This window comes from Pararge aegeria, chromosome 9 (assembly GCF_905163445.1).
Source record: "Pararge aegeria chromosome 9, ilParAegt1.1, whole genome shotgun sequence".
Classification (NCBI taxonomy): Eukaryota; Metazoa; Arthropoda; class Insecta; order Lepidoptera; family Nymphalidae; genus Pararge; species Pararge aegeria.
In genome coordinates this window covers 10,035,001-10,058,142 of record NC_053188.1, presented here as the reverse complement: position 1 = coordinate 10,058,142, position 23,142 = coordinate 10,035,001, and the positions used below count along the sequence as shown (strand labels likewise).

At 33.6% G+C, this 23,142-nt stretch overlaps 4 protein-coding genes across 5 annotated transcripts; 2 read left to right on the top strand and 2 right to left on the bottom strand.

Moving 5' to 3' along the window:
* Positions 1-1,286: 1,286 nt before the first annotated feature.
* On the top strand, positions 1,287-16,228 carry LOC120626173 (26S proteasome non-ATPase regulatory subunit 5-like). Its single transcript, XM_039893535.1, is given in 11 exon segments — positions 1,287-1,962; positions 2,728-2,840; positions 6,240-6,409; positions 6,679-6,839; positions 10,857-10,984; positions 11,691-11,912; positions 12,559-12,811; positions 13,276-13,464; positions 14,185-14,508; positions 15,833-16,055; positions 16,152-16,228. Coding segments are annotated over 10 exon segments (2,217 nt in total). The 5' UTR covers positions 1,287-1,499; the 3' UTR covers positions 16,027-16,055; positions 16,152-16,228.
* On the bottom strand, positions 3,292-6,068 carry LOC120626170 (ATP-dependent (S)-NAD(P)H-hydrate dehydratase). 2 transcript variants are annotated; one of them, XM_039893533.1, is made up of 3 exons: positions 5,182-6,068; positions 4,833-5,029; positions 3,292-4,191 (listed from the first exon to the last, which is right to left on the bottom strand). In XM_039893533.1, the coding sequence occupies exons 2-3, from the start codon at positions 4,983-4,985 to the stop codon at positions 3,454-3,456; spliced, it is 891 nt and encodes a 296-aa protein (XP_039749467.1). In that variant the 5' UTR covers positions 4,986-5,029; positions 5,182-6,068; the 3' UTR covers positions 3,292-3,453. The 2 variants fall into 2 exon arrangements, with proteins under 2 accessions (XP_039749467.1, XP_039749466.1); XM_039893532.1 differs by having other exon boundaries at positions 4,833-6,067.
* LOC120626172 (dnaJ homolog subfamily C member 9) lies at positions 16,057-19,649 on the bottom strand. The gene is made up of 5 exons (XM_039893534.1): positions 19,441-19,649; positions 18,026-18,298; positions 16,979-17,106; positions 16,748-16,889; positions 16,057-16,283 (listed from the first exon to the last, which is right to left on the bottom strand). Exons 1-5 carry the CDS (start codon positions 19,529-19,531, stop codon positions 16,117-16,119), a joined length of 801 nt encoding a protein of 266 aa, XP_039749468.1. The 5' UTR covers positions 19,532-19,649; the 3' UTR covers positions 16,057-16,116.
* A 2,097-nt stretch (positions 19,650-21,746) lies between these two features.
* LOC120626378 lies at positions 21,747-22,693 on the top strand. The gene has a single exon (XM_039893884.1). The coding sequence runs from the start codon at positions 21,829-21,831 to the stop codon at positions 22,636-22,638; it is 810 nt and encodes a 269-aa protein (XP_039749818.1). The 5' UTR covers positions 21,747-21,828; the 3' UTR covers positions 22,639-22,693.
* The last annotated feature ends 449 nt before the right edge of the window (positions 22,694-23,142 follow it).

The following is a 23,142-nucleotide window of genomic DNA, read 5'->3' as shown; positions in this document are numbered from 1 at the left end:
TGTTCAGTATTGACTCTAGACGATGAATTGATGCCTTAAGGTGTCTTCTTAGCCATTATCAGTCGTAGTGTCACGATACAAAGGTCTTGCCCACGTGGTGACCCTGTTCGATTTGACTGACAATTGAAATGACGATTGTGCTCAGTTGCTATTGTTTTTCAGACTGTGGCCATGTCTACAAAACTTTTGGAAAAAGTGGTGATTGTGCTTTAATGATACTGTGTCAGCTATATCATTAGACGCCCATGGGAGCTCCTACTATCACCTCCCACAACAATGTGCCTACCTGCAAACAGCGATGGTTGCAGGGAGCTCTCCCACGAGCCATAACGTAAAATTAGCGCAATTCTTACACCGGAGAAGCAAAGCTTCCCTGCGAAACCTAACGTAAATAATTAAACACAGATTATTGATTAGCCTTGAACGTAGTCTTTAAAATCTCTGCACAACTGTTTTATTTTTGGTCTGAAGATATTTTTTAGAATGGCTAGAGCTCGAAGCCATAAGAGGGTTAAAAGAATATTGTTCCCGGCAATTAGGAAAACTATGGAGGGTAGAGGTAAGGAGAGCCATCTTATATGGGAGAAAAGTTGAAAAAGTGTCCAGTTGTTGCGCTAAATAACAGTTCAAAAATCCTCCACAATGGCGCTGGTGGATGCACAGGGTATGGTATGAATGTAGCAATCGTAGATGAATTGAAGTATGCCGAGTTAAAAAATTTAATGTCATTATCGACTAAAGTAGTTAATTATTGAGAATTTCAACAACTTACGTTGTACAAAATATTGTGGTAAATATAACCTTACTTGCTTGTATCTCCATACTTCCTTGTTTATTTTTCAAGCCTTCTCTAACAATATTTATATTTGGCGCTTCTTTTAAGAGTTACCCTGATGCAAATGTGGCGCCATCCTAATTTAATACATTTTGACGACACTTTTTCATATACACAGATGACTCTCCTTACCTCTACCCTCCATAGTAGAAACCTATCTCGTTTATTTTTTTGATTATTAGGTCAACAATATTTTACTTTATTTAACAAAAGTGTAAAAAATGAAATTGGTTTGTAGTTGCCAAAATAAAGAATATTATGATAATAAGGGCGCAATGAAATAAAACAAATTTTATTTACTGAATCAGAATGACACGATCCAGTTCGGGACGGAAGACCGATTTTTGTTAAATGAATGATTTTTTTTTTCCGGCTTCATACAGCATAAGCCAATGTCAGGTTGACTGATACATATTAGCGTAGACAGCATATTAGGCATTTTCAAGTTTGACAATTTCTAGCTGTCAGATGTCAATTGTCATTTCGGTACGGTTTCTGGTTCTGGGTTATAAAATAAACGAATATTTTTCGATACATTTTGTAGATAAAATAAAAACATGCCTCAATTTTTTTAAATAATTTTGATTTTATTTCTGAATTAGTCAGTTTAAGTTAATCTTCATTAAAATTAGCTCCATTTAGAACCTCTGAATCGACGACTGAAATGGCGCTTCGTATGAAAGTTGAAAAGAAAAAGGCTCAAGAGGAAATGCGACGCTTGATGTTAGAGCGAAAGAATAAAGACAAAAAACCGAAACAAATTATAAACAATCCACTTGCAAAATATAACAATAGTGGCCAGCTTACGTGTGTTCTTTGCTCGTCCGTTGTCCGTTCAGAAAGTGTTTGGCAAGTGCATATAAATAGCAAACAGCACCGAAATAATGTCGAGCAAGCCAAGCAGTTAAAAGAGTTAACTAAAAATTTCACAGATGATAAAGTTAAGAAAAGGTTAGCTACTACAACATTAAACACTCCACCTGAAAAGAAACCTAAAGGGATATTAAAAAATTCAACTGATAAATTACCTGCAAATGCACAGAAACCTAAAAATAATGCACCAGTAATTTTTTCTCATCACAATGAAGAAGTTGTTAGGAAAAATATCAATCCTGTCACTTGCGAGGGTATGTATCAAGTTGTAAAATTTTGAAATATTATATATCCATTTTCTAGTTATATGTGGTAGCAGCTTGCATTGCTGTTTTGGTTTTGACTACAGCATGGACTTATTTAAAGAGTAAAGTTAGTTGTGCAACTAATATAATCAATTGAAAGCATTAATCACTAAACCAGTGTTTGATTGGAAACAGTAAGATGTACCCTATGAATGTAAGTAAGAGGCTAGCTGGTATAAGTATAAATATCTTTTATTTAGTTTGGTACAGTAAAACCTTAAAAATACTAAAGCTGCTGAAATCTGAACTGTCTAGGTCCTGTATGTATGAGTCATAAGAACAAAAGATGAAACTTCCTATGTGAATTCTCTGTCTCATAACTGAACTCTAAATGTCAAGAAAATTACCTAAGTAAATTATCAATTGATAAGATCTATATTATCATATTGGTAATTTTTTGATTGATAATTATTCCTCCAGAACCTCAAACCTGAGACCTCCACCTTTTAAGACCACAGTGCTTACACTTGCATCATGGAGGTTGAAAAGTCATATCAACTAGACATTGCATCCAGTTATTTCTAATTATTGCAGACCACTGGAAAAGCAATGATGCTTATTTGGTGTATTTGTTGATATAAAAGTAAACTTGAATAATAAATGTTTATACAAGTTTGTTGTCCCTAATTAAACATTTTTGAATTTGATCTTCTTATGGGGTCTTCATATTATATTGTAAAAGGTTTAAAATGTATTATTTCTGTTTACAATTAGGTGAAGTTATAGATGAGAAAACAGAAAGTACATCACAGGATGCAAACATAGATCCATCTCTTACACAACCAATTCCAGAAGGATTCTTTGATGACCCCATCTTGGATGCAAAGGTAAACCAGAAATAATGCATTGCTTATCAGAACACTCAATATTTTAATTAAGTCAATTAATTAAGAAAAACATACTTTAAACAGATGCATTAGACCTGGCTTCTATCACTTATAATAACCTCTTGCTTAAGCTGAGGTTTGTGCTCAGTAGTGGGACATTAATAGGCTGAGGATGATGATGAAGATAGTCCTGTTCCAAACTGACTGGTCAGTTGAAATTGGTTCTTCATGTTTGCAGTAAATAGCCATTACTCCTTGCAGAGTTCTATACCTTCATGTGAAAGGTACTTCAAATAGGTTTAGCCAATTTAGATTAGAAGGGATAATCTACAAAATACAAAAAAAAAAATTGTTATGTTATTTTCAGAATATCATATTTATGAGCTTAATAAGAGGAATTTATTTTAAAATGCCTTATTTTCTTGAAATTTTTTATTTATAGAACAAATAACTTTTCCACTATTATTCTTTAATAGTAAAGGATGTAATTTAAATCTTATGTACATAAAATAAATAGAAGGTACAATTTTCAATAAACTTAAGAAATTAGTACAACCTTCCAGCTCCTTAAAAACTTACTGAAACCTCATGTTGAGCAATTCAATCCCGTCATTTATTCTCCATACAAATCCTGAAAAGCCCCATGAATGTGTTCAATCATATCTGTGGCTAACATACTTCTACCTTTTTCATGGAAAGCCTTGGAATTGCATAATCTTATTAATGCAGAAGCTGCAAAACATGATATAGATGATGCTAATAATTCTTTATTAGTTTCTCCAATGTCCAGTTTATCTGAACTAGCCAGAGTCCAATGTAAGAATGTTGCAATTGATCCGGATAGCAGGTCACCTTGACCACCACATCTTCTTCCAGATCCTCCAGTATTGTATTTCCATTTTAACTCTGAATTTGAACTTATCAATTCATCAGTTTCCCCTTTTTGTAAAATAGTTATATTTTTACCTAGTGCAGTAAAACCAGTTTCACCTAATTTATTAATAAGCCTTTCATATTCTATCTTGTTTGGTGTTAATATAACCGGTGATGAGAAATCCTTTACAAGTTCAGGGTTCTGAGTTATTAAATATAAACCATCAGCATCAATGATTAATGGAATTTTTTTAGAGCCAATTAATTTTATTAGTTCTGAAATCACCCTTAATATCTTTGCATCTCGTCCTAGGCCTGGCCCTATAACCATAACATGAAGTCTTTCAACCCAAAGTGATATTTCATTTAAAGGATTTATTGTGTCAAGCAAGGGATGAACGATCAGTTCTGGACTGTATGATTTTATCACAGTGGCTGCTGGTGTTGTACAAAATATGTGCACTAAGTCAGCTCCAACCTGCACAGAGAATTTAGACATAATTAATAAATAAAAAGTGTTCTTCTCTGTTACAAATATTATAACTACACTTTATGAAAGTCAAGTTTTATATTTCACTAGCTGTTGCCTGTGATTTCAGTGCTTGTTGCTTGAAAACATTTGTTATCCAAGGCTTAATATTATGTTGGTCGGCAGGATGCAAATCTGACACCAGTATATGTGCGAGAAAATTGTTTGTAAACTTTCTTGTCTATTTTCTTTTTCTCATTCCTTTATCTCATAAAAAAGTATGAGAAAATGCCAACCTGTATCCATCAATTAGAGGCGTAGGTCTTAAGTCTCATGTGTCTATGATTATACCGGCAACCACAACCTTCAGACTGGAACACAGCATTGCAATAATGCTGCTTAGCAGCCAAAATGTAGTAATGCTAATGTAAAGCATGGTACTTTCCCAGGCAAGCTCTGTCACAAAAAGCTCTACTACTACTAAAATAATTTTTATTCATAATTATCTTGTGGTGTTAATGTTAGCCTTGTATGTTATGAGTAATCGCTTGCTGGTGTCATCGAGATAGGCAACAAACAGTTTTATATTTATAATATAAAAGTAAGGTATAAATCATTAAAATATTACAATAAGCAAATGATAAACTAACTTTTAAAGCACTCATGCCTGCATAGTAAGGCGCGCCGGTATATTCAAGTGAGCCTCCAACAACTCCTATTCTTCCTGCTTGACCTTTATGGTGTGTCCCATCTAAAGATGGTATGCATTTTTTTATTAATGTTATGGTATTCGTTGGATCCATTCCAGAAATTGGGCGTAAGTGAGAGCAACTTCTTAATAATTGGGCTGTTGAAAAATACTGCATTAACATAGCAATAAAAAATACACTACTTCGAAGTCGATCCGTTTAATAAAGCGTATTGAACTTGTAATGTTTGAATGGGCCCTCTCAGACTATTTTTTTTTCTTTATTCTTTCAAAAGGCAAAGGTATATTACCGTATCACACAAAGACTTAAATTTATAACTAAACTTAAAAGTTTGATATTATTTTGTATGTGCGTAAAAATAGGTACATATATTTTAAAGGGTTGTCAGACCACAGCTATTTGCACAGATAAAGTATCAGAAAATGGGTATTGTCCGTTTATCGTAACTTGACGCGTGCCTGATTGGCAGTACTAGAGCGTTGCGTGATTCAATATGAAATGCGGCGCCAGAAATTGAGAAACCAAATATTTGTATGGATTATCTTTTTTATGAGCAAAATGAACATTGACAAAATTTAAGTAATTTGTCAAGGAACATAACCCATATTACTATCCACGCCTGCCAAGTAAAGTATGTTTCCGAATATGTCTACCTCGGACAAACTATAACCTTAAGCTAGGAGGGTTAGGAAAACCTTTAGTTTCCTAAAGGTTTTTCTCAGACGTCTTTAAGGGAGACATTCCTTTATGCTTAAAGCATAAAGTATTCAAGTAATGTATCCTACCCATTATGACATGGAGCAGAGACCTGGACCCTCACAAAAGGTGGTGGTGTACCGGCTCAAAGTTGCTCAGCGTGCAATGGCGAGAGCTATGAGCTATGATCGCTGTGCGGCACGCCTAGTGATAATGTTAAACGGCTTGATGTCCCATATGCTTGTTCGGAATCATCGATAAATGCAATGTTGTGTTCAATTATTTTGAAAATTGTACTTTTTATACATATCTAAACTAAACTGAAATGACATGGCTTTAAATATTTCTATCCTTTTCAAAGGAAATTTGATGTCAATTCTGTTTTCCATAAATCTTTGACCGGTCAAACTACAGTACAAACTATCTCTTAACACAGTAAATAATGTGAGAAGGACAGAACTTCTTAAAAACAAGACCATTATAAAAGATTTATTTTCAGTGTTCAGATCCAAATAAAGCTATATAGTTCTCCGTCTAAAAAAATTAAAAATATGGACATTATTTAATACCATATTGGTTTCATTAAATAAAAAATAGTATCGACAATTAGTCTGCAATTCATGTAATTAACACCAAAATTATCTGATTTAGGCCCGTAATATTGAATATAAAGATCCAGTTGAGGAGGAATGGGAAAAATTTCAAAAGGAAATAAAAGAGGAAACTACCACTTCTGCAGAAATAATTGCTGGAGAACAAGAAGAAGCTACTGCGGAAAGACAGATTGATGAAATAGATGAACAGATGCGAAACTGGTCAAGGTATGCATCAAAATTAGCTGTGATTAGACCCGCCTTAATATATATATATATATATAATATATATAAATATATATGAATAAATTAGCCACAAAGACGGGTGGACCGCTAGTCTTACCAAAAACTAGTTCTAAACTATTTAGTCTATGATCAAAAACAACAACAAAATGATGCATTCTAATAGATACAATTTATTTTAGATAAAGATGTGTGATAGTTATATTGTGTTCATAAGTTTACTGTATAATTTAATGTACTACTATTATTTGTAGAGTTTTGGATTTGGAACTAAAAAAAGAAGAAACGAAGAAAAAAATACAAGATATAGAAATGCTTAACGAAGATGATTATAATGATTCAGAAAATGAAGCAGATATTGATGAATTCTTGGACTGGCGAGCAAAGAAATCATATTCTTAGCTTATTAAATTTTGTATATACAATTAAATGGTAAACTGTTTTTATTTTCTTTTCCTTCTTCAATAGAAATTATTATACTAATTTGGCAATAGGCTACAACGCCACAAAGGTTAATGGCTGATATGTTAAATTGTAATCCATTGGATTACTAAGGTATTTTTTAATTTCACGACATGACACCAAAGTTGGTAAGATGATGACCGAATAGTAATGTTGGAAATCCTCAGTAAACTATTTTATAGGTAAAACAATATTTCCTAATTCGAGGTTTCATTTGACGAACCACTGTCTGCTAAGCGGTGGCCACCTATTTTTCTCCAAACAAAATATGCAATGACTTGACAACAGCTGTCGCTAGCAAATATGCGTTCTGTATGACGACGACGAGCTGGCATCTGTATAGGTACATAATAGTCCTGTACATTTAATATTTTTCAACCGCTTGAGTGTTTGGCTCGAAAGCCGAATTGTTCCTTATTGAGTTTTGTAACGGCTTTGAGTCTGGCGTCATAAATCTTTGCTAAGGAGTTTAGTAGACTAGTGCGGTAGCTGGTAGGGAGATTGGCGGGTTTGCCAGTTTAGCGTATACCTATGCCTTTTTTCACTCCTTTGGGAAAGAGCATTCTGCCAGAACGGCGTTAAACACGGCGTAACAATAATCGCCAAGAGCTAGAAACGCGATTGACACTCTAGCAAGTCTTTAGACGTACACAGATGCTATTATGACTGACGTGGTCGGAGATACTGACCTGACAGGGATGCTTCTATGTTGGTTAGGTCGGTAGGGTCGAGAGGAGTACAGTGCAGAGACCTTTTAAGATGCCAAAGTCGAGTGGGGTTATTATTTGAAATTTTAGGCATACGATTGCAAGGCTTAAATAAGGTCACTTGCACTAGAATTAAAACCGTGGTTTTGATCTACTCATTATGGTGTAGTAGCTTCGATCGCCAGGTAAGTTCGGCGTGTTCAATGCAAGTTAGCCTGCAGTAATAAAGGTTGGGTCTGCAGTAATCGGTACATTATTAACTATAATAACAGAATACTTGGACATAATAAACGTAGCACCCCATATTCCTGTTTACTTTTCGTTACTACTGTCAAGAGCTTAATTTGTATATGCTGTTACTAATATGTTATATGCTGTAGGTTTACCTCTACCCTCCATACTACCTCTACCCTCCATACTCCATACTCTAATGGTTACTCAAAGTGACTTGCAAATAAAACTACTCGACCGAGTAATGCTGATAAGTACGTATCTATTCGAAATCGTTAAATAATAAGGGTTTTGGAGAGTTTCAGGTCTCTGGTGATTGGTGTTCATATGCATTTTATTGGTGGTTTCTCAGAACAATTATTAATAATTGGCTCTGTCTGTTTGTCTTTGGTCTCATAGCTCACTATAGTCGTAAAAATGTAATAGGCCCGTTTTGACATTTGTGCAAGACCATAGAATTATGGAGGGTAGAGGTAAGGAGGATCATCTGTGTATATGAAAAAGTGTCGTCAAAATGTATTAAATTAGGATGGCGCCACATTTGCATCAAGGTGACTCTTAAAAGAAGCGCCAAACCAAATATTGTTAGAGTAGGCTTGAAAAATAAACAAGGAAGTAAGGTTATATTTACCACAATATTTTGTACAACGTAAGTTGTTGAAATTCTCAATAATTAACTACTTTAGTCGATAATGACATTAAATTTTTTAACTCGGCATACTTCAATTCATCTACGATTGCTACATTCATACCACCAGCGCCATTGTGGAGGATTTTTGAACTGTTATTTAGCGCATGCAACTCGACACTTTTTCAACTTTTCTCCCATATAAGATGACTCTCCTTACCTCTACCCTCCATACATAGAATGTAACTTTGAACGAAACTGAAAGAAACAAAAAAATAAAAATCAATTACATACAGTGTTTTAAAAAATACGTAAATTTTTTTGGGACGTTAAATAATATGAAAGATATCGCGAGTATTCTTTTTGCGCTTACTTCATAGTAGCATGCAATTTATAATTGTTGCGAAACGTTCCAAAACAGTTACGTTCTCAGTCTTTTTTTTTTTTTATACTAGAGCTGTAACCATTCTTTTACTGAATATCGAAATTAAATATTGTGTAGTTATCTTTACTGCAAAGAATGAGCTTGGTTCTCAAAATGGGTTCTAAATGAGTCTGAGTTGATGTATCTGACCTAGCGGCACATGACTGAAGCGTCCCCGCGCGCACTGCGCAGTTTTTCGTTCCTCATCTTGTAAAGTTGACTGTGCGCTCGTTTAAGTTGGATATATATTGTTTACTATTACGTTAACTATGGCTCTTCTATTTTGGACATTAATTTAAACATAGTGATTTGACTCGATTTTTGTGTTTGTTGTTATATAGTACTAACTCTGTTTCAACATGTTGAAAAGTGGGCGTATAATCAACAGCCAGTCACGCGTATTGGTTGTGAAGTTAAAGGAATACTTTGAACGAACAAACACTTTACAATACATAATAATATCAATCAAGTACTGATACAAACTTGAATTGATTTATCGTGAGTATCGAGTACCGAGTCTTATGGTTCCATAACTAGTTACGTCGCGATGACAAATGTCAAAACGGGCCTATTACTTTTTTACGACTATAAGCTGACTACACGTTATAAAAAATAAAAATATAAATATTGAACTAAAAAAAATATTGGAAAGGAAACTTAAACGCTTAACTTTTAGTTAGTTAATGGTTTCACTGCTAAATATTTTAACATTTCATTGTCAGTAATAAACAATGACTCAACAAGATATTGAACAGTATAGAACTTTCACTGAAAAACTAAAAACAGAAGAACTCAGGAACGCAGCCCTTACTGATATTAAAAATTTGTTGACTTACAAGTCGGCACCAGAAGCGGCACCAATTTTAAGAAATATTGGAATCTCTAAAATACTACACTGTCTTCATGGAACAGATAAGTAAGACCTGAGTAGTTTTGGTTGAAATGATAAGTTAAAGTCTTAACATTGAGTGTTAATCAACAAAAAAAAAACTCCAAAGAAAAATTTCAAAAATTCAAGTGATGCCTATTTGTTGACTTAGAAATGGAACTATAACAGTTCTCAAGTGCTTGCAGGGCTAGCTAGAAATTATATCCTTGAGAAAGGGTAAATTTAACGTGTCCACCTGCATGGCAACAGGGAATAGCAGAAACTTACCCTGTTTATTATTGTATTGTTGTAGCATACATGTATGTATACTACAACAATACACACATTGCCACCTAGCCCCAAAGCAAGCATAGCTTGTGTTATGGGTACTGGGTAAGATGACTCATAAATATTTTAATGAAAAATATGCTTAAATACTTATAATAAATACATATGCACCCAGACACTGAAATACAGTCATATCCATGAAAAATATGCTTAAATACTTATAATAAATAGATATGCACCCAGACACTGAAATACAGACATATCCATTATAAATATTATCTAGTTGTGGGAATTGAACCCACAGCCTTGGGCTCAGAAAGCAAGCTGCCCGCTTTGCCAATCAGTGGTTAAATGGACATTATTTCCTCTCAAGAGGGTTGATAAAACTGTGGGAGAAGATAAACATTTTATTATTTCTCCAGGTAGAAAAATTTCTTCTGCCCATGCTACCGGTTCTAGTTTCAAAAAGCTTGAACTAGCACAGTAAGCAATGTAGGTGGACATGTAAATGTGATCTCTTGTCAGGGGATATATGGGGGTGTGTAATTTTTATCTCTTGCATATGCTAGCAGTTGTTCTTATTGTTAGCTACCTCTGTGTGATATTATAAAGAGGCATCAACAAAATGCTATAGTCAGTCACTGTGTCTGTTAGCTCATGAATATATTTGTTGGTATAGGTACCCCAATGTATAAATTAATAAATGATGGTAATATTTGCTTACTAGGAAATAGGGTTTTTTTTTTTAATATTAGTGGCTTGGCAGTTAAGGGTGTAAAATTTATAATGTGTGTACTTATATTTTAGAGAGCAGCTTAAATTAGCTTGTGAAGTACTTAAGTTATGCTTTGAAAAATTTGATACTGGAGATGTTGTTAAAACATACACAAGCCACATCATGTATTTACTTCGCCACAACAAGGATTGTGTTCGTAGATTGGCAATTGATGAGGTAGGTTTTCCACTATATGTGGTTTTTAACCAACTTATGGTTTCTTTTGGAATGCTTAAAAATGATGCAGGTATATTTTTGCACCTTAAGAGGATTAAGAGACCAGTTAAAGGTATGAAATTTACTTTTAGTATTTTTTTGGTGTTGATATGACATCAAAGACTTGAAAACTAAACGCAGATTATATTATTCAGAAATAGTTTATATTAATGCCTAGCTGTGCTCTGCAGTTTCACCAGTTTCAACTATGGGTTGCACGATAATGCTACAATAGTGTAAATAGTGTACACTTTTGTCATTAAATAAGCTATCAAACACAAAGATTTTATCAAACCTCTGTTATGTCTGAACATACAAATTGTTAAGCTTTAGTAGGTACACCTAGTCGAGATAGCAATGCAATTTCAGAATTGTCTATATGAGCATTATATACCTATGGGAGCTTTAATCACCCATCATTTGTATTTAATTCCATAAACATTGAATATGGCAAATGAACAATCCAGGGGTTGTTAGTAAAAAGACCAAGTATTAGTTGATTGCACCGGGTAATTAATATGGACTCTAGTAAATAAATGGATGGTTTTCTTTAAGTAATAAAATATTAATTAAGGTTTTTTTTAATATATGCTTTTTTTTAATTGCAGCAATTTATAAATTTAATAGTTATTTTTAATACTAATAATCTTTTGTACTTTTTTTTTAGATCTGTAAAGTTGTGACAACTGATCCAACCTTATTGCCTGTTCCACAATACATTGATGTGTATGTAGCTGTTGGACAAATGGTTACTGATGAAGACATAGGTGTAGCTAACAAAGCAGTACTAATTACCTCTAACTTATCAGCTGAAGCATACCCTAGAGTACTTGATGAAATGAAAATAGCATTGGAAGGAAACACTAGTAGCAAATGCAATGCATATGAGGTAATAGTTCTAAGACAATACAAATTAAGAAGTGGTGATAGCCCAGTGGATAGGAGCTCAACTTCCCTTTTGGGTAGTCAAGTGCGATTACCAGCACATTAACAGTTTAAAGAAATAAAAATAAAACTTGTTTCATCAGTGAAAGAAAACATTGTGAGGAAACATGCATGCCAGAAAGTTCTGGGCCAGCATGTTGGACTATGGCCTTAACCCCTTTTCATTGTGGGGGGGAGACAGGTGCCCTGTAATGGGCTGGTAATGGGTTGATATGAAGACAAAACAAGCTTTTTATATGTTTAATATATCAAAATATGTGATAAGTTGACAACTCTTGCCATCAAATTATGTAATATTTCTATGACGCGAGTTTGCAACATGTTGGAAAAGTTAGTAAATCTGCAAGCTAGTGGTAAGTACTAATGATGCTGTCTAAGATACAGCAGTTCCATTAAATTCATACCCCTACTTGATGATGGGCACCAACAGCAAAATGAGGCACAGCTGAAACCTAAAGGACATATCTGAACCTCTAAAGGCTATTGCTCATCCAGTTACATGCTAAGTTAGAATCAGCACAATTAATTAGGGTACCCTAATTGAATTGTGAAGTATATGTTCTCATAACTTAAATAAAAAAATATTTTAGGTGATAATCAAAATTTCAACAAGGTCACATAGTATATTTGAAATATGTGTTGCACAAGGATACTATGACTTCATGGTGAATGAATTACAGACTGACGATGTATTATATCAGTTGAATATTTTAGAATTATTATCACTATTGGCAATAAAACCTCATGGGATCGCCTTTCTTATCAAACAAGGAACTTTGCAAAAGATTTCAGAATTAGTAAGAGATCTGAAGAATAATCCACTTGGAGGCCTTTTAACACCAGGTAATCTTTTGTTTGTGTTGCATTAGAATTACTAGCTGTTTCCACCTAGTTTTATCCATATACAAAAATATAAATAAATTAGGCTTCTATTAAATGCAAAAATATATTTTCTATTCAAACTAATATTTTCTGAGACGAGAAACTATTGCGTCTTATTATTAATGTGGCATAACGTCGGTGCTTTTTTATTGATATTAAATAGACGCTCTCAGTTGAAGTGTGACAAAACACTGCATAACTATTCCGACGTTTTGCCATTTTTATTAACTATTTAGAGGGGCTTACTCTTTCCGCTTTGCATTACTATAGTCTAGTTATTTCGTCCAGAGTCATCCGAATTACCTATGGATCTAAAAGTCTAAGGGGCCTTATTAATAATAAACGTCGCATAATGTCGGAATTGATGATAAGTGTTTTTCGGGCTTCGGCATTGGAAAGGTGATGTCAGTATATTAATTTTACAGGTTATTTGAAGTTCTTTGGTTGCATTGCATATCATTATCCAAAGGAGATGTTCCAGAAATACCCTGCATTATTGGAGTTACTATTTGATGCGTTAGAGTTGGATGATCTTGCAATTTTACCAGTTGCTCTTGACACGCTTGGATTCATAGGAACAAGACGTGAAGGAAAATTGTGCTTAGTGGCCTTAGGTAAAAAAAAAAACTTTTGAAGTAGGTATTATGAATGTCTGTTCTTTTTACATTTAGCTATGATTCGTGATAAAATTGTCTAAGTATAGCCTTTTATTTCCCATGAATTTATTTAAGGTGTAATTCGGTAAGGGTGGTGTAACTACGTCATTTGTCTAGTGTTTGGTATGAATCCTCCGACATCCTTGGTTCACATACCGGAAAACTCAATCTATAATTTATACGGATATTGAGTTTTCCGGGCAAAAATTCTCAGTATCCATCCAGGAGTTGTGAAATTGCTGGAGGCCATCCAAGTGCCTCAGAGACATGACATGCGTGTGAAAAGGGCTTACTTACTTATATACTTGTAGGGTACTTTGAAGTTAGTGATTTATGTACAACAAAAAAGGTATAATTGTCACTAACCGCTAACATATTATAATAATCGCAAAAGTCTACTTACCTGCATTGCATCAGCGAGGCCCAGCGCCCACGATCTGCTATGGCAAAGAGACCTGACTGAACAAACTGATGATGGTGACAATTTTGTAACAATAAAATTAGTCCCAGCGAAAACAATATATTCAGTACTAAATTATCACATAAACAGGTGGTGCATACAACGTGGCTGCTCAACCTTGGTTGGGAAATCTGCTTACCTAAAATTAATATTAGTAAGAACAATATAATGAAAATAACTACATGATTGCGACATTTCATGACATTATTGTTTTTCAGGAAGCAAATACATACAAATTATCGACAAGCTTGGTGGTATGATTAAAAATAGTCGGATGGAAATAAAAATTCGCGCTATACATTGCATGTCAAATCTTATCTGTTTAGATAAGGATCCAACACCAAACAATGATCCAGTTGATCAAAGAATAACATTGATGACAAGAGAATGGTTCAGAAGTTTAAGTAAAGAACCTGGGCCTATGGAAACAATGTTTGAAATTTGTAAAAATCCATTTCAAGACATACAATTAGCTGGTTTAACTTTGCTGGATGCAGTTTGCCAACATCAGTGGGGAGAAGAAATGGTAGCGAGGGTTGCAGGTGATCAAAATATGCTTTTTACAATTGAAATTGATAACATATCCTTTTATGTTGTTTATTGGTGGGTCTTCATCGAACTTTCGATTCACAGTCAACCAGTTTCCAGTAGTCTTAGTACAAGATTTGCTCGCTCGCAATCGACGAGTCGTTTTCGGGTAATAAAGTCGGTATCGTCAGTAAAGTAGACCTAGTAACTCGTATAGAGTAGCAAATCCTAAAGTACTTCTGATTTTTGTTTTACAAACCTGAGCTAAAGAATTGTAGGCAAATTTGAGCTTTAGGCGCTAATGCAAATAAGATCTATTTTACCCTGTTGATGTTCAAGTATTTCCATACTCGCAAACGACTCCACGATTGCAAGCGAGCAAAATGTGTATCGAATATCATTCATACGATTTCGTGACGCGTCGTCCAAGAGCGGCCGATAACGCTTTGCCAACAAAATGCCCGCGACTTTTTCAGCGTAGAGTTCCTGATTTCCCTTGATGAGATCCCCATTAGTGGCTATTAACAACTTCCTTAAGAGATGACAAATTTCTTAATATCAGTTCAATAGTTTATACGGTAGCTACAAATAGGCAGAAAGACACACTTTGGCGAATATAGTTACATTAATATATTACGGATTATTACTGTACCTAAGCGAAGTTTCAAGAAATCCGTTCGTCCTGATTGCCGCTATCCGAATTTCACCACATTGAGTTATTCATCTCCTTCCTTTATCTACTGGGCCGGTTCCGCATTTCCTCTCGTTGTTGTATGTGCACCCCTGACTTATTCGTCCATTTGCTCATAATATTTGAGTGTTTAACTTCAAGACAGACTTTCATACTAACTTCCAACCCCTGTTTACCCCTTTTATGAGTAGATTTTGACAAAAATGTTTTCTTAATACTACATCACTATAAATCAGTTATGCTATAAAAGAAACCTATTTTCTAAATTTTAGGTTTGTAGACTTAATAATTGCATCCCCTATTTTACCACCCTTTAAAGGTGATATCCAAAAAAATGTTATAAGTATTCTTTATATATAATCACTAACCTAAATGCTAATTTTGGTGTCTCATACCTCTAAAACAAAGGACTTTCATACAAACTTTCAACTCCTATTTTGCTCCCTTAGGGAGGTAATTTCTGAAAATCGTTTCTTAGCTGACCTATAAAATCCTAATCTATCTTTTAAATTTCTAGTTTATAGGCTTTAGTTCCTGAGAATTTGTGATGAATCAGTCAGTCCTGACCTTTCGCTTATATATTATATAGATAGATTTTAAATTGCTACAAAATAAACAGCAATATATCATACAAATTTACATTTCAGGATTTATGGAATATCTTTTGGATCGTTCAGTTGTTTTGACAAAGCAGTCAAAGGAAGCTAAATATGACATTATAAAACGCTTATCACAATCTTCAGCTTTTGATAATAATATTATTATGAGACTTAAAACTTATGTGGAACAAGGACCTTTCTACTCTGAATCAACACTGCAAGTTGCGATGGAGGAGGAATGAAGGAAATACCTTTCTGCAGTTATAATCAAGTAACCATAAGAAGCAGTTTTTATTATGAATTAAAATATTTTGTGACATTGTTTTGTATGATTACTTCTTCTTTCTCTTATTTTTTCCTGTTTCAGATTTAGCTGCTTTACGTTTCGTACCTGTTGACTTTCCACCATACTTAGTTGCCAAATTATCAAGAAATGAATCCATTTGTGTGGCTCGACTTTCTTGTTTTTGCTTAATCATTATTTCTAAACTATTTGTACCTGAAAATAGAAGGTTAATGATTTTGTGTGTAAATGTTAACATTGTGTTACATTTTAAAATACAGTTAATATTTTGATATTCTATAAAGCAGACTCGGCAGTTGTGTGTTGTCAGAGATATATATATATATGTTAGTGTGTTGTGAAGAACTTCTGAGGATGCTTGAATATTGAAGGAAAACATGCATAGAGAGCTGAGTGGAATGTGAATATAGATTTGTCTAATTGAGTGGAAAACAAAATATTGCAATGTAAGGTTCATTGTATAGAGAACTCAAGAAATAAAAGATTTATAGTTTAAATGCTGCTAAAACAAATTTCTAATTTCAACTATCGTAGAAAATATTCTCTGTGTATTCCAAGTTAAATATAGCATTATTTTATGGCCTGTCAATAAGTCCATTCAGATATTTTGTCCAACCAAATAAGCAACATTGTGTATGAAAAGAAACAATAAAAACTACTTGAATTCAAGCCCAGTGAATCCTTAAGATCTTCTGCTTCCTTTGCCTCACGATTTTCTTTAGCATGTCGGCGTTGTCGCTTTTTAGTAGACTCGTGTGTAAATATTTTGAATGATGGAATTTCACCTTGTTCAATCATTTCCTGAAAATAGTTTCTTATGTACCCAAAATATCTGCATAATAATTATATTGCTATAAAGTGTAACCCTTAAAATTTTTTTAGGTACTTACAGTCAAGATGCCACGTATCCTAGGTTCATGTTCAGATCTTGCAAATTGCACTTGATCAACTATGTAGTCCATATCACCTTTGCCCGCTATATAAGCATTTTTCAGATCTTTTTTTTCTTCATCAGATCCTATATTGGATTGAAAAATAATGCCTATGATTAGTATAATGGATTCTAGCTATCCATATCCTTACTTATATATTATATGTAACTAGCAGCTGCCTGAAACTTTGTCCAATGCTTTTCAGTGTTTTGAAAATTCTGAGAGAACCAGTAGTTTTATAAAGAAAAATGTATCCTATGTATCTCTATGAAACTCCATGACACACAATTCACTTGTCAATTTATGATGGATGGATAATGGAATGGATGTCATTAAACCTGTTATCCTTACTAACATTATAAATGTGATTTATGTGTTTGATTGTTAAGCCTTTCTTCACACCCTAACTAAGCAATAATGAATTGATTTATTGCTTAACAATTAAATTTAACTTTCGGCATAGAGTTAGTAGAAAAGACTGAGAATAACATAGGCTACTTTTTATTTCAGGAAAATGAATGGTTCCCACAGGATTTGTAAAAATCGTAGTATACATGGACAATGATAGCTGCAACAGTTAGTTTTTAAATAACAATTCTTAAAGCAATGGTTAGTAAACCGTTAGAACATGCATAAAGGCATAGAATACACAGATAGACCTCATGCCCCATTGCAATAGAATGTAATTTGCAGTACTGTGCCACCTAGGTAACCTGCTTAGCTTCTGGAATTAGCTTAGTTGTGCGTGACCTAAGTGACCCTGTATAATAAGTACAGATGTAAATAGTTTCTGTAACCAGTCATGCTTTGCTATTAGTCTGATATAAATTCCCCTGTCCATGAGAACTTAGGCATGGCAAGCATATGAAAACACACACACACACACAATTGTTAGAGTTTTCCTAATATAACAAGCTTTACTAGTAAACAGTACTACTATATAAAATTTAAAAATATGAATATTTAATTAAGTACATTTTAAATGTGTTGTAGTCAAATATTTACCAATATATTTCTTTTCATAAGCTTTTATATCATCTTCTGTAATCTTTTTAAAAAGTAATCTCCAATAGACAGTCCAATCTTTTTCTTTTATTACATTGTATTCCTCTTCATCTACACTCTTTGTGGTATCATATAATGATCTTTTGTCCTTATCACTCAAAATAGCATGGACTCCACCCAGTACTTTGAATTTTTCAGTAGCATCAAGTTTTTCATCATCTTTTACCCTATCAGGGTGTACTCTTAGTGACAATTTGTGATAAGCTTTCTTTACTGTAAAAACAACATTATTTCTGTAATATTTGTACTAATTAATATGCTTTTGAAAGTTATGTATATGTTAAATTTAATATCAGTTTATACCATCACATGTTATGCCCAGATATATTTGGTTATAAGAAAATTTTACTGCTCATCAATACAGGATTACAAGCTTAATTGTGAATGAAAAGTGTCATGGTTGAAAAGCTTAAATTTTTGCTAGAGATAACAATTTGAAACCTAAGTAGGCTTCTTTAATTGTTTATTAGAAATAGCAGTAGAATCTCTGCTAGCTCAGTGGTCAGAGCTTCAGCCTCCCTACTGGAGGCCAAGTTTAATACCAGGCACACACCTTTAGCTTTTTGGTGTTATGTGACTAATTATTTTAAATTATTAAAATACCACTTTGCTATAACTATGAAGAAAAATAATTTTGAGGAAACTTGCTATATATATATTTATTTACCTGTTGTTTTGTTTAACTTGTTTTCTTTCTCTGTGTGCAATAAAGAATTTTCTATCTATCTATCTACATGTCTCAGAGTTCTATATAACATTCTCAAAGGTGTGTGAAGTATATCAATCTGCACTTGGCTGGTGGTTTTTTATTTAAATTAGTAACAATTGACAGACCCACCGTATGTTAAGAAACAATCACCTATAATCAGGGCAACACTTCACAAGACATGCAAGAAACCCATCTTACAAATTGCTGCCCTGTGTTCCATCATAATTCTGGTAATATGTTGCTAAAGATGATGTTGATGAATAAAATAAACTATCAATTGACAAGGAATGAAATATCGTTTGTAAGGAAACCTTGGTATTTGTTCCCATAACAGAATTTTGACCAGTAAGCACCAATCAACTAGTAGTAATGGTAATAATGACATAAATCCTAAAATAAACCTGCAAGCTCTGATTCTTGGCTATATTCTTATCATATCATCCTTTAAATAACAACAGCTGGACATAGCTCTTTTGTAGAAATGTCCTAATTGCACAAATCATTTCATCACCTAACGCATCCCTTTCCCCATATTCCCTAACTTGGCAAGGCTTCTGATAGTGCCAGCACTTCTGTTAGGGGTGATTGCTTGTCTAGTTTAAAAATATTGACGACAGTTAGTTAATCAATAATGAAGCCGCTGTACCTTCTTTTTCGGTGGCCTTTTCTGTTATTTCTAAAACTTCATATAAATTAGTGGTATCGAAATATTTTTCGCATAGTTCCAAAAGACCCATGACAACAGCAGTAGTTTTTTCTCTTGACTATAACAAACTGATGATTACAATAGTCATAAATTTGCGAAATAGATAGAATTAGCGGCAAAATGAAGACAGCTCTCGCGCCTGACAGTTGACGTTGGCACTTGACAGTGACAATGTAATTTTTTTTAACTATGTTTACGGCGACGCATTCTAGTTCTTGACAAATTTATAGACAATAATTCCTAAGTTTGCGAATTACTTGCAAACTTTAAAAGATTTCCGTTGATAAAACCTGAAATATTACTATCAAATAATAATTAACTATGTATATTTAACGTCCTTCCTACCTTGCTAAGGATAATCACAGGATAGTATTGTTTGCTCATGATACATCACTTATTTTGAAATTTAATCGACCTGAACTAGCTTTAAACGATTTATAAAATTCTCTCGCTAAAGTAGTACAATGATTTAAAGCTAATAATTTGGTTCTAAATGAAAAATAAACTTGGTGCTTATAAAATTCACAGTACCAAAAATGTTAAACATGTGAAAACTAATATACTACTTAAATAAGGTATTTAATGTGATGGATACGACAGTTTTTCTAGGAATAACGTTAAATGCTAAACAACAATTGGGCCTTCATGTTAATAATTATTTTAAGAAAGGCTTTGCCTTCTGTCTTCTGCCAATGCAGTAAAGTCTAAAGATACGCTATTTGACAGACCCATGTGTCTATTTGAATAAATGACTTTGACTTTGATACTAAGTAGGTCAGGTATACCTAGGTCCTAGGTATAACCTGAAGTAAATTAACATGGAAAAACTAATTCGTGTATTTAAACTTTCGTTCACTTATCTACTTTACATCAAAATCTTCTTTTTGCCTTACTTAGCTCTTACCTATCATGGGTTTTTAGCTCAGGCTCATTATTAAGTCTTATGGTGTTCACTTTTGAGCGAATTGGTAGAGCATCTCCTTAACATAAACCGGGTCGGCCGCCTCGTAACCTGGGGCGGAAAAAGTAAATTGCTGTGGCCATTAACCTGTTCAAAGTTAAATTAAATCATTACCATAATCATATCAATTGATAGACACCATAGGTTTTTTTAATGGCGTTCCAATTCACGGTCTTGTATCGCTTGCGTCCAGCGAGCGTCTTGTCGACGCGGCGGTGTCTCGTCTAGTTGGAGAGATTGTACAAACGTTGTGTTTACCGGTGCTGGCCGCGGTGCCACAAATAAGTACTTTGCAGTAATAATATCATTGTTCTATTGGCAAAGTTTTTTTAATTTTAATAATTTATAGCAACAAATAATGAAAAAAAAGTGGAAGATAAAGGGCGAAATCCCCATGGAACGTGTTTTTTAACTCGAACTTAAGACAGTTTTCTGCGACTTTACGGATTTATGCTGCTCTTGTGGCAGGCTGCGATCATATTTTAAACTTAAGCTCGTTTTTTACGTACCTAACGTTATTTATTTAAAAAAAAAAACATTTAAATCTACCAATACAACACTAATAATAGAAGAGAAAATGCATCATGTGCTTAAATTATGATATTTACTGAAATATTACTAAAAAACTAAGATCATTTCAATGATCATCATCATCATCAGCATCAGCTTATATGCCCCACTGCTGGGTTCGGAAAGAGGAAATTAATCATAACCACAACGCTGCTATAATGCAGGTTAGCGGGCTTTAACAAATTACTTTTTAGTGATATTAGTCAGATCAGAAGTTTTAACGTGCGAATAACGCATTGACCTCTATTTACGATTTCTTTAGGTTTTTGAATGAAGTTATCACCCATGTAAAAATTGCCAAAAAATCTGGGAGGCACTTTTTTTGTTTTGATTATTTATAAGATGCCAGTGGGTCCACGCCTGTCCACGCAAACTTTTTTCTCTCGTGGCTTGTACAGTGCTTGTATCCATTGTGTAGGGAATATGTTACAATGTTACTATCGCTTGATCTACTTACAATTTCTTTACAGAACCATCCAACCTATAAATATATTTTTTTGGTCCGGTGCAGGCCTGTGCTTTGGTCGATTAAAACAGCTATTAACAGACTGATCTGATTGACAACCTCTTTGTCGACGAACTCAAATTGTATTTTTGTGTCCGTTGCCTTCTTGCTTTATAGGTATTTAGAAAAGTATAATTGATTGCGAGTTGTGTACCTAAGCAAGTGTCAAACGCATTTGCATTTGTGTCAAATTATGATTTAAGCTTTTTGTAATAATTTGTAGACTTTTTATCTTAGCAAATTTACTAATAATAGAATAACTCAAGTAGTTTTTTCTATATCATCAGTAATTATGGAACTGAATTTTGCAAAGCATGCGTCTGGTGATAATAATACAATTAAACAACCAGTGGATATCAAACAAAGCTCGTCACCAGAGGTACTGATTATTACAGATGATATTATAAATACCAAAGAAGATAAGGTAGAAAAGTTGAATAATCAAAGCGAAATATCTCCACAATTAATCGATGAAAACGAAAAAAAATTAGAAGAAAGAATTACACAGTGCAAAAACATAATTGCATCACTAAAGTTAGAGCTTAATGAAGAGAAAATGAAATTGAAAATGGAAGCTAAGGACTATCAGTTACAAACAATTGATACCCCTGTTAAGGTTTCTTCAAATATCAATTATGTTTCTGAAAAGCGAACTGATTTTACAAATTTCTACAGTACAAACATGTATTCTGTTTTTGTAGACAGTAAATTAAACTGTGATGAACATTTAATGGAATATGAAAAACAATTGGAACGTTATCAAATCACCCTAAATATGGCACAAATTGAGAAAAAAAATGCCATAAGAAAACAAATGTTAGCTAAAGCTTTTAAACTGAAGCTTATGGAGGTTGAAAATCAATGTAACATTGAGCTATTACGAATAAAGCAAAGCTTGCAATGCCTAGAGCCTTTAAAAATGATTGTGGAAAAATGGCAAACCAACAGCAATGATAATGATTATGATTTAAACAATTTTCAGCTAATTCCCCGATACCCTGAGCTTAACGCAGCATCCGGAAGTGATATTATCACTACGTCTAGTACGGATGAGTTTCAAAGTAAAACTGGTACTTCAAATCTTTCTAGTGATAAAAATTAATAAAACTGTTATGTTGTTTATTTTTTTTTAATCTCGGATGGATCAGAATATAGAAATACAGACACAAAAAACATTATATGAAGTACTTTTTCTTCTCCTTTTCAATCCTTACCGCGGTAAAAATCCTCTCAAAATCTGTTAACTGAGATATTTGAAGGTCGTACATACTGCATTTTACAAGCGCAGCATATGATGCTTTTGTCTTTTTTTTGTTAGTTTTGGATGTCCGATCAAAATTTTAAAACCGTGTTTCAAATTATCACGTGAGCCTAGTGGGAGGCAGTAATTTCGAATTGACATACAGACACTTTAATTTTATTTGTATAGACCAGGTTCTTGTAAGCGACCAGCTTGTAAGTACCAATTTGTAAGCAGTAATTAATTTATCTTCTCAAAATTGCATCTATAAACACTTTACAACATATTTGAATAAATGGCATGAAATGTTTAAAAGTTGTTAAAAAAAACAAATGTAAATATCTGATCTTAATATTATATCAAAAG

What these genes read in the sequence shown, in the direction of transcription:
- LOC120626170 (XM_039893532.1), bottom strand. Translation starts at nt 5,054, where the DNA reads ATGTTAATGCAGTATTTTTCAACAGCCCAATTATTAAGAAGTTGCTCT. An exon ending in CAGGCATGAGTGCTTTAAAA is followed by an intron (nt 4,192 to 4,832) that starts GTTAGTTTATCA and finishes TTCTCTGTGCAG; the next exon opens with GTTGGAGCTGACTTAGTGCA.
- LOC120626172 (XM_039893534.1), bottom strand. Translation starts at nt 19,531, where the DNA reads ATGGGTCTTTTGGAACTATGCGAAAAATATTTCGATACCACTAATTTA. An exon ending in AAAGGCCACCGAAAAAGAAG is followed by an intron (nt 18,299 to 19,440) that starts GTACAGCGGCTT and finishes TTGTTTTTACAG; the next exon opens with TAAAGAAAGCTTATCACAAA. An exon ending in TTCACTGGGCTTGAATTCAA is followed by an intron (nt 16,284 to 16,747) that starts GTAGTTTTTATT and finishes TTCTATTTTCAG; the next exon opens with GTACAAATAGTTTAGAAATA.
- LOC120626378 (XM_039893884.1), top strand. Translation starts at nt 21,829, where the DNA reads ATGGAACTGAATTTTGCAAAGCATGCGTCTGGTGATAATAATACAATT.